Below are 11,582 nucleotides of genomic sequence, written 5' to 3'. Positions count from 1 at the left end.
TTTTTCAGACTAATTTTTTTATTTTGGTTCTATATAGTATTTTTGATGCTGGTTATGAAAACAGTTTGTAACTCGTCTTCCTATAAACCATATTTTTTTACCATATTTTCTTAGTATACTCGTCGACGACTGAAAAAGAACATATTGTGAAAACGAGTATACACGTTTCTGCCGGGGAAGGGGTTAAGTCTTATTGGTTATTTTTGTTTGTTTTTAATTGATTTTTAAAGAGACAGAAAGAGAGAAGAGAGAGAGAAACATCGATGAGAGAGAAGCATCACTGATTGGCTGCCACCTGCTCATCCCCCACTGGGGATCGAGCCCACAACCCGGGCCTGTGCCCTGACCAGAAATTGAACCAGGGACCTCTTGGTTCCCGGGTTGACATGCAGCCACTGAGCCACACCAGCTGGGCCATAAAACACTATTTTTACAAAAATAACGTAGTCATAGTACGCTATGTGCCTTGGCTTGAACAATACAGATACATCAAAATCCCTGAATTCTAACTTAACACCAAACATACTGGAAGGATGGGGGCAGTACAGGCAAGAGCTAAATCCTAAACTCGCGTATTAGGAAGTTAACAGGCAATCTCTATAGTTAATAGTCAAGAAATTAATATATAAATTACTTAGAAATATGGAGAATAGAGTTGAAGGTGGCTCGCCTTTGGGAGAACCAAGATGGCAGCATAGGTAACCTCCAGTGCTCGCTGCCTCCATACCATGTCAAAATCACAACTAAAATACACAACTACCATCATTCAGAACCACCTGAAATCTGACTGAAAGAAGTCCTACAACTAGAAAAGTGAAGAAGGCACGCTGAGACTGGTAGGAGGGGCGGAGGTGCAGGACAGGCTGGTGTGGCATGTTTTTAATCAGGAGGGGTATCTCCACTGCAGAGACCTCCATGAAGAGCAAGGAGTCCTAGCCCCACACCAGACCCCCAGCCCAGGGTTCCAGAGATGGTAAAAGTCCCTTAACTTTGGGCTGTAAAAACCATAGGGATTGTGGCTGAGTGACACAGAGGCTGCTGGGGCTCCAGGCAGATTCTCTTAAAGTGCCAGCACACGAACTTACAAGGCCCCACTTCCTCTGAACTCCAGCAATGGGCAGCGGCGTTGGGGAATCTAGACACCTAAGAGGAGGAATTGGATTGTCTGGCATCAGGGCAGGAACTCAGGAGTGGCCTCCTCTCAGATAGAAGGGGGGGGGGAGAGCTTTCAGGGGTCATTGCTCCTGTGCTAGGTAGGACCTCCCCTGTCACAGAGCTGACTAGCAGCCATATCTGAGTTTCCATCAGCCTGGCTCACACTGTTTGCCCCGTCCTGGTAATTCCCCGAGAACCCATCCCATTCCAACTTGCAGCTCTACCCAAGCTGTTTGCAACAGCTTTCCCATATGGCCTGGGAACTTTCCCAAGCAGCAGGTGGTGTCAGCATGCTCCAAACCTATAAATAAAAAGCCCAAGACCCAGCTCTAGCACCAGCCTGCCTTGCTTCACATCAGGGCCTCACCTGGGCACTTCCAAGCCCAACACAAGTTGCAGCCATCTGCAGATCTCTCTGTAGCTCCTGTCAGGTGGCCCCAGGCAGTGGCTGACTTTGCAACTCCCAGGAGGCCCCACAGCCAGTACACCCAGAGGACAACTTCAGATCACAGCAGGTTCCAACTCTACACATCCACAAGTAACACCTGCAAGGGGCAGCCTCAGTGAGCACCAAAGCCCCACTGAAGCAAGTCCTGCTCCATAGGGTGTCTCCTGAACAGCAGCTCTCCTTCTGTAGTCGCAGCTGGTCCTCACAGCCAACTGGCCTGGAGGTCAATTCCTCCCAGTGATGCCAACAGCAACCAAGGCTCAATTACAAGACTGTGCACACCTAGACTGCCCAGCTCAGGTGACTGGGGAGGCTGAGCCACTGGGCCCTACAGGACAGCTACTACACAAAGCTACCAATTCCAGGAAACATAGCAGTTCTACCTAATACATAGAAACAAACACAGGGAAACAGCCAAAATGCAGAGACAAAAAGAAACATGTTACAAATAAAGAAATGGAAACAAGCCCTAACCGGTTTGGCTCAGTGGATAGAGCATCGGCCTGTGGACTGAAAGGTCCCAGGTTCGATTCCGGTCAAGGGCATGTACCTTGGTTGCAGGCACATCCCCAGTAGGTGTGCAGGAGGCAGCTGATCGATGTTTCTCTCTCATCTATGTTTCTCTCTATCCCTCTCCCTTCCTCTCTGTAAAAAATCAATAAAATATATTAAAAAAAGAAAAGAAATGGATATAAGCAAACTACTGGATACAGAGTTCAAAACAACGGTTATAAGGTTACTCAAGGATCTTAATGAGAGCTTCAAGGGACTTAGTGAGACTTTAAAGGATCTTAGTGACAATGTCAAAGACATGAAAAAGGACTAGTCAGAAATTAAGCATACACTAACGAATTAAAGAATAATTTATAGGGATTCATCAGTAGAGGATTCCAACAATCAAATCAACGATTTAGAATATGAGGAAGCAAAAAAACACCCAATCAGAAGAGCAAAAAGAAAAAAAAAATCAAAGAATATGAAGAGACTGTAAGGAGCCTCTGGGACTTCAAGTGTACCAACATTCGCATTATGGGGTGCCAGAAGGAGAAGAGAGCAAAATATTGAAAATCTATTTGAAGAAATAATGACAGAGCCCAGCTGTCATGGCTCATTGGTTATGGGTTGACCTATGAACCAGGAGGTTGCAGTGTGGTTCCCAGAGTCAGAGCATATGCCTAGGTTTAGGGCTCAATCCCCAGTAGGGGTGTGCAGGAGATAGCTGATCAATGATTCTTTCTTATCATTGCTGTTTTATCTCTCCCTTCCTCTCTGAAATCAATAAAAATAAATTTTTTTTACAAAAGAAAAGAAATAATGACAGAAAACTTCCCTTACCTGGTGAAAGACCCAAACAAGAGGAACCCAAAGAGGCCCTCACCAAGAAATCATCATTAAAATGCCAAGGGTTAAAGACAAAATCAGCAAGAGAAAAGCAATCACTTACTTACAAGGGAGCTACTGTCAGCTGATTTCTCAATAGGAACTTTGCAGGCCAGAGGGAGTGGCAAGAAATATTCAAAGTGATGAACAGCAAGGTCCTACAACCAAGATAACTCTACCCAGCAAAGCTATAATTTACATTGCAGGTCAGATAAAGAGCTTCACAGGCAAGAAAAAGCTAACGGAGTTTATCGCCACCAAACCAGTATTACATGAAATGTTGAAGGATATTCTAGAGGAAGAGGAAGAGGAAGAGGAAGAGGAAGAGGAAGAAGAAAAAAGATTAAAAAAATAAGAATAGAATGGCAATAAATACATAGCCATTTTACAATGTATATTATCAATAATTGAATCTAAAAATCAAAATAAGTGAACAAGGAATCTGATGAACAAAATAAAATGGTGAATAAAATAGAATCAAGAGGCATGGAAACATGGAACAGACTGACAAATCTCAAAGGGAAGTGGGGAAAGTAGGTGGGAAGAGATTAACCAAAGATATTTTGTGTGTATGTTTGTTTGTTTGTTTTTTATTTAAATCTTTATTGTTGAAAGTATTACATATGTCAACTTTTCCCCCCCAATTGACCCCTTCTTGCCCACCCCTGCATTTCATCCCAGGCCTTCACCACCCTATCGTCTGTGTCAAAGACGGACACAGACAATAGGGTGGTGAAAGTCTGGGGCAGGGTGGGAACTGGGTAGAGGGGGACAGTAGAGGGAAAAAAGGGGGGACATCTGTAATACCCTCAACAGTAAAGATTTTTAAAAATTAAACATAAATACATAAATTTTAAAAAGGTGGCTGCCTTTGGGGAACAAGAATTGTGGGTGGAAAGACTGATCTTAACTACTATGTTACTCTGATAAAAAATAAAATCTTTATACTACCAACAATAAAAGGTTTATTTTTAAAAAAAATTAAAGGTACAATTTTAGAAATTTAAGAAAAGTTAATTTTTTTTTTGTCTCAGCTTTGTCATCTGTAAAATGGGAACAATGCAATTGAATTCCTTGCATGGGTGAGGATTAAGTCACAGCTTGCTCAAGAGAAGCTGGTCTGCATGGCCACTGCCCTCCACCCTACCACCCCACAGGAAGAGCGAGGCCTGCCTGCAGAAAGGGCCCTTCCTTCCGCTACACATACACGCCCTGGAGGCCCACTGGAGCAGGAGCACAGTCCTCATCCTCCTTACTTGGCAAGGAATTTACAATAACCAGGCTTTAAACACAGGCATGTGGGCTGGTAAGGACTCTGGTATGTCCTAAGAAGCTCTTTCTCAAGGGGAGGCCATACCAGGGATGCTGGCCAGTCTGCCTTGCCTCCCTGGTCCCTGGCCCATAGCCTGACCTCATTACAACCCACAGTGCTCACTTGGTCTGAAACTCCCAATGCCAACCTCTGCCCACCCTTGGAGTCCAGGTCCAAAGCACCATACTCTAGGCCCTGCTCCCTGGGCTCAGGGTGACCAAGCTCCCTTTTCTATACTGTAACCTCTAACTCCAACCACTTGTTCCTCTGTCTTGCCTGGTTCCTGGGGCTGGGGCCACAGAACCAGACCTTTGGATCCTAGAAGTTCCTAAAAGCTTCGAGAAAAACCAGGCACCTCTGCACTCTCACAAAAGGAAGGTAACTGGCTTAGGAGCCAAATTCAACTGTTCAATTCTTACTTGTTCAGTCGAATGGCATATTCTTTCAGGGCAAACACATTATCAGCAAAGACAATAATTTTGTCATTCCTCCTTTCATGGAACTTAATCAGAAATTGGCAAGCTCTGAATTTGTTGGGGTTCATGGTGTACAGCAAGATTCGTTTCTTGGTTTTGATTGCCACATACTCCCTGTAAAACTCAGGAGACATCGGGCACCAAACCTGTAATACAATAAGAATCATGGTTAGTGTGCAAGTTTAAATATCACACAATTAGAAACTTGTGAAGACCATTCATTTAGTAGAATTAACTTTAAAACAAACAAAAGTTTGTAAATTATATCTCAATATAACTGTAAATACACACACACACACACACACGCACACACACACACACACACGCACACACACACCCCAAAACCAGACCCAATAGGTGATGTGGAGCCGGGCACTCCACATGTTAAACACTGCCCCCAGACCTTTCAGTGTCTCTACGTGCAGGGAATTACTTCCACACCAGCTCCACACGAAGGGCACCAGACTGTCCACCAGTGGTGCGAGGGTGCCTCTCACTTGGACCCACCTCCACACAGAGAACTGCACACACACTTCCTAGTTCTGCCTGTTCAGTGAGCCCAGCGATGATACTCTAGTAGCAATGAATGCACCCAACACTCAGAACTTGGTTTGCAAATTACATTCTCTACTGAAAGAGCTCCGTGGAAAATAGCTGATTCCAGGGCGAGAGCAGGACAAGTACCAGATGAGTCAGGAATATACTGCTGGCCCAGAAAGCAAGGAAGTGCTCCCAGAATGATGGGGACATGTCACGTGGCCATAGGAGCCAGCTTGAAGGTGGTCTCATCAGTCACATCGAAAGCAATCTGAGCACCCAAATAAGAGGGACAGTACGACTCCTGAGGGCCGCTTCTGTGCTAGGCCCTGGGCTTGGGCTGCTGACAAGCTAAAGGAAGCTCAGGCAAATACACTGACTGATGTACCGTGAGTTTCAAATAAAAAATGACCCCCTGGGAGCTCCGCACTGGAACAGGCCACGCAGACCACATTAACAGACTGAGTTCCTGGCCATGACCAGTGCACTTCCCCATGAGCACCACAAGCCACTGCATGCTGCCACCCTGGACTCAGCTGCCGCTGCTGGGTGCCAAGCCCTGTGCGCTGCTCAAATCCCTGAGTTTTGCTGTTAATGTTTCCTGGTTTCCTGAGTCATCTCCTGTTATGACTCCATTAGAGGTTCTTATTCTTTATAACCACAGCAATTCTTTTCTCACAATAAAGTGTTTAAAATCCTGCAATTCACAAAATATGAAACATAAGGGGCTAATAACCATCTGATAAGATACTCAATGTCATTAGTAAAGTAGAAAACACAACTTAAGCCCATAAAGGAATGCATTTCACACTTACCAGGTTAGCAAAAGTTAAAAGAAAACAAGTAGCTATTGGGCAGTGGAGATGTGGCACACCCTCACTCGCCCTGATGGGTGTTCACTGGCACTCTCACTCTGGAAAAGTCTGCTGTAGCATGACAAGGAAGGTGACCCTCAAGGAGTCTTCAACCCAGCAGTGTTACTTCGAGGTGCATCTGCCAGAGCAGTGGCCTAAAACTTGGATTACGTCACATCACAAACTAAACATTCACACACACAAACACAATTTCATGAAACAATATATACCCTTAATACATATGCATTCTGGTAGATTCTATTCTATCCTGACCATGACCCACAAAGTGATGTCACAGTCCACAGCGTGAACAACGCTTTAGAAAAACTCTGGCATGAGGGCCCCAGGAAATGGGTACAAAAACATCTGCAGCAATGTCATAAGCTATAATTTATAGAGACAGAAAACAAATCAGTGGCTATCTAGAGCGAGAGTACAAGCAAGGACTCACTGCAAATGGTCGCCAGGGAACTCTGGGGATAACGGAAATGTTTTAACACTAGATTGGGGGGATACATTAACTAAAACCAAGTAAGTTATAAATAACAGTATTTACTTAAAACAGGTCAATGTCACAGAATGCAAACATCTTGATAAAGCTATTAAAAACTTTAAACAACTTACCGACCCGAACGTCTGTCACCCTTGGAAGATTTATTTTTTTACTGCTGTGTAATATTCCATTACATATCCAATTGTGGCATATTTGTATAATGGAATACTACAGAGCAAATCAAAGGGATGAATTATAGCTACGTTCATCAAAAAATAATGCATTATGCAAGGAATAAAAATAGAGCAAATGACAAGTCATAGAAATATATCATCTGTTTCACCTTTTAGATACATAAAGATGTTTTAAAAAGTAAAACGAAACAACCCTGTCCAGGAAATTATACATAGGTGGTAAAATAGCCCTGAGACAGCGGCCCCCTGCTGTTTAGTTTGTGATGTAACATAATCCATGTTTGTAGGCCACTGCTCTGGCAGATGCACCTCCAAGGGGAGACGCAACTGGAGAGGGACAGGGTCCCCAAGGTTCTGGCAACTTTGTCTCATAAGACGAGTGGTGATTACAAAGCATAACTAGAGATAAGGAAGCTTTCAACAGAGCAAGTCTACCTGCACACGATCCTCTCTCTCTCTTACCCAACAGCCCCCTGTCCACCCTTTCATGACAAAGGCCACCCTACTCTAGCCACTGAGGAAGTCAATTTTAGGTGCCAGGAAGAATTCTTGTTCTTGTTTCTTCTGAGAAGACATCTTTGAAGATGTACTTTTATCATTTACCTGTGCAGGTATTCGTTATAGAACTAGAGGCCCAATACATGAAATTTGTGCATGGGTAGGGTCCCTAGGCCTGGCTGGCGATCAGGGCCAATCTGTGGGGCAACTGGCGGGGGCTGGGTCTGCCCGCTCGCAGGCCCCACCCCTCTGCCGCCAGTCACCTCCCTCTGCAAGAGGCAACAGGCAGGTGATGGGGGGGAGGGGGCGGCGCCAGCCTGCTTGCTGGCCAGCCCCACACACCCCCCATCGCCCACTCGCCAGCCGGCCCCACCGCCACTGCCGGTCGCCTCACTCTGCAGGACAACCAGTTGGGTGGTCAGGGGTCCCCCGCTGCCACCTGCCTTGGCTGGCCTAGGGCCTGCGGGCTGGGGGCAGCTCCTTGTGTTGAGCGTCTGTCCCCTAGTCAGTGCACATCATAGCGACCGATTTGCGTATTAGGCTTTTATTATATAGAATATTGGGGAAAATGTCTTCTTAGAAATAAAATTATCAAGGCCACGGGCACCTTCTGCAGACCACAGGTGTTGACCACTAGGCTTTGGCAGTTGGGGGTGGCAAGGATGACTGCCCACGCAGGACCACCCCAGTGAAGGTAGGCACTCATTCCCAGAAAGGAGGGGCATGGGCTCTGGAGCCAAGCCAGCCTGGATTAGCTCCCTCACCTGGCCAACTCCCTGCATGCCCTGGAGGTGGTTGGTTCCCACGTCTGTGAAGTTGCATAACCGCACCCAGCTCACAGGGGACAGAGAGTGCAAGAGATGGCATCACTTTTGCTCAGGTCCTGAACTGTGTATCTGCCTGGGAATAACCTACCTGATCCACTTCCCCTGACCCTGGGAGGAGCCACTCACCAAGAGGCTGCAAGAAAGGGGACAGCTACCTCAGCACACTGGACTTTGGCGATGTAGCCATTGTTCTGCAGCTCCATCCAGTTGGCTTCATACAGCTTGGGTCCAATCAGAAAATTTAAGTCAACAATTTTGTCATCTTCCCGGACCAGGGTTGCGGTCAAACCCAGCTTGCAGTGGGCCTGCACAATGGTGAGCACCCGTCGGAACATCTTGGCTGGGGAAACAATCGGTGATTCACACGGTCACTTTTGTAAATGCTCAAGTACCACAGACAGCCTTGCGACTTCACACTGGCCTGCGACCAGTTCACACTGGCTGACCCCAGGTTCCTGGACCACAGGAGCCTGTCTGGGCAGGAATGACCATGTGGGACTCACAATCATCACCGCCAGAACTCGAGAAAGAAGGGGGACAGGAGAGCAAGGGAGCAACTGCCAGGGAGCTCCTTGTGAGCGCTCCAGCACTGTCCACTCGAGAGCCCCAGTGGCAATTCGAAGCGAGAACTACAACCCTGAATGTGCCACTGAGCTCTGAATCCGCCAAAGGATTTGCCACCCTGAGACTTGCACTGAGGTTACCAGGAAGATGGCTGGGCACACGGGGACCAGAGGAACCAAGGGAGCCAAGACCTGCTTGGCTTCCCAGAAACCAAGGAGAGCGCAGGGGCACGAGCTGGGTTTAGGAAGCTCTCTTCTCCACAGCCCTCAAACCAGCTGGCAGAGCAGCAGCTTCCCGTCCTCCTTTCTTTGGAATGTTGTATCTTTCTGATTTATCGAAGTAAATAAAATAAACACATAAAAGGGTATGAGATTTACTTTTAAAGACCCAATTTACAGGTTTCCATGGGCTCACCTTTTTCAAATTCTAATAGTTGGCCCTTGAACACAACAAGTTTAAAATGCGTGGGTCCATGACACACTGTATTTTCTTTTTCTTTTTTAAAAAAATGTATTTTATTGATTTTTTACAGAGAGGAAGGGAGAGCGATAGAAAGTTAGAAACATCGATGAGAAAGAAACATCGATCAGCTGCCTCCTGTACATTCCCCACTGGGGATGTGCCCGCAACCAAGGTACATGCCCTTGACTGGAATCGAACCTGGGACCCCTGAGTCCGCAGGCCTACGCTCTATCCGCTGAGCCAAACTGGCCAGGGCTGTATTTTCGATCTGTGGTGGTGAATCTCACCGAGTACGCTGAGGACCAGCTTAACTTATACAGGCAAGGACCGACGCCTGTAACCTCGAGTTATTCAAGGGTCAACTGTACTCTGACGGAAAGTTAAAAAGCTCGTCTTACCACAGTTAAAGGTAAGGCCAATGATAACAATGTGAGGAGTTCGAGGTCAGACTGCACCAAACACAAACCAAAACCTAATAGTGAAACAGCAGAGGGCTGTCCAATCCAGGCAAACAACAAGATCTTACAGAGCTCCACATACTGCATGCAGCATAACGTGGATTACACACACACACACACACACACACACACACACACACACGAAACAAACAAAAAACCAAGGTCCAGGGTAGCTCCAAAAGAGTAGCCAAGGACCCCAGACCAGGTTCCCCACATCAGGACATGGTTGCCACGGCAATGGAGGCGCCAATCTAACGTGGGACCCAGGAGGCAGCACTAGGGATGACCCAGGGATTACCAACTCCAAGGACGCATGAGTTGGACCCTGCTGGGCACTCGAGCCCCAACAAGTCCTTCCTGGGGCATCTGGCTGCAAACCAGTGACATGGCTGCAGCACCTCCGACACCATGACAGCTGCCCCAGGGAAGAACTTCCAGCCGCTGAAGCGCACGGCACACACCTGCAGAGCCACCCAGGGCACACATCTGCAGAGCCACCCAGGTCAAGATCTGAGTGACGTTAGCACCCAAAGCCTCTCCTCTGGCCGCGGGTCAACACCCTAAAGGGAACCAAAGCTCTGGCTTCAGTCGTCACGATGTCGGAATTTCAGATAGAGAATCACAGCATGTGCTTCTTGTGCGTGGCCTGTTTCACTGCACATTATGGCACAGTTGTTCTTTGACATTTATTTGTGTGATTCTTTCATTATTGGCCCCTCCCACTTGGTTTCCAGTGCCAAGCACAGTGCCTGCCCCTTAAAAGTTCTCAATAAATACTTAAAATTGGCACAGTGCCTCCCATACAGTAACCACTTTATACAAATACTGTCCTAAGAATTTCTTATTCATATAATGGCCTAAGAGGGCTCCTTTTGGAAAATCTGTAAAAGAGCACAGCCATCTTCCTTTTTGAGATAACTCTCAAAGATTTATCATTCTGCCTAATGCTTAACAGTCAAGAAACTCCCATTCCCTTATTTAACATTTGCTCTCTGCTCTGTTGAGAGTCCTGACCTCAAAACTCTTTAGAGCTGTTTGGTTTCACTCTTCTAACCAACTAGAGACAAGGTGACACAGGGAACGACAGGAGAGACAGAACCAGAGGAGCATGGACTGTGTGGCCGATCCCGAGCCTGGCTGCCACCCCTGGGACCTGGGACCCATGGGAAAGAGGAACATGAACAGACTTACTCTATACGCAGGCAGAAAGCCTCAAGCCTTCCTCAGTTTCAAATGCAGATGATATGATTATACCATCAATTTCCAGTCCAATCTGACCAAATACCTACCATCTTCCAAATTTTTTTCTTTTAGTTTGGTTTGTAAGTTATCACACAGTAAAACTGACTGTTCTCTGTGGGAGAGGTATCCGTTCTAAAAATTTAACACATGTATAGATTTGTGTAACCATCACCATAATCTGGATACAGACCAATCCATCACCCCAAAAACCTCCCTTGTGCTCTCCCTTTGAAGTGGTTCTCAACCTTCCTAATGCCGTGACCCTTTAATACAGTTCCTCATTGTGGTGACCCCCAATTTCATTGTTACAAATTGAACATAATTAAAGTACAGTGATTAATCACAAAAACAATATGTAATTATATATGTTTTCCAATGGTCTTAGGCGACCCCTGTGAAAGGGTCATTCAACCCCCAAAGGGATCGTGACCCACAGGTTGAGAACCACTGCCTTAATGTGTTGAGGGAAGGCTGCCTGGGTTGTGGAATGTGGAAGGGAGAAGAGAGAAGTGAGGTTAGATAGGGCCAAAATACGAATGCCCTTGAATACCAGGTTAAGGAGAAAAATTGTATGCAGTGGATAATGGGAAAACATCAAATATTTTAAACCCAGGAAATATATGAGCATATTTCATGCTTTAGCCAAACAAGTTGACCACAAATCATTGATATACTGATAGAA

General features: G+C 46.1%; 1 protein-coding gene across 2 annotated transcripts in view; it reads right to left on the bottom strand.

Annotated features, from left to right (window-relative positions):
- Positions 1-11,582, bottom strand: part of ERCC3 (excision repair cross-complementation group 3) — a 52,265-nt gene that overhangs the window by 16,481 nt on the left and 24,202 nt on the right. For both annotated transcript variants that reach the window (XM_006760240.2, XM_015561682.1), the window contains exons 8-9: positions 8,330-8,514; positions 4,715-4,917 (exon numbers count right to left, since the gene is read on the bottom strand). In XM_006760240.2, the coding sequence (XP_006760303.1) occupies positions 4,715-4,917; positions 8,330-8,514 (388 nt within the window). The remainder of the gene's footprint in view (positions 1-4,714; positions 4,918-8,329; positions 8,515-11,582) is intronic.

This window comes from Myotis davidii, unplaced genomic scaffold (genome assembly GCF_000327345.1).
Source record: "Myotis davidii unplaced genomic scaffold, ASM32734v1 scaffold117, whole genome shotgun sequence".
NCBI classification, from domain to species: Eukaryota; Metazoa; Chordata; class Mammalia; order Chiroptera; family Vespertilionidae; genus Myotis; species Myotis davidii.
Note: the sequence above shows the minus strand (reverse complement) of the source record. Positions and strands in the feature narration are given on the sequence as shown.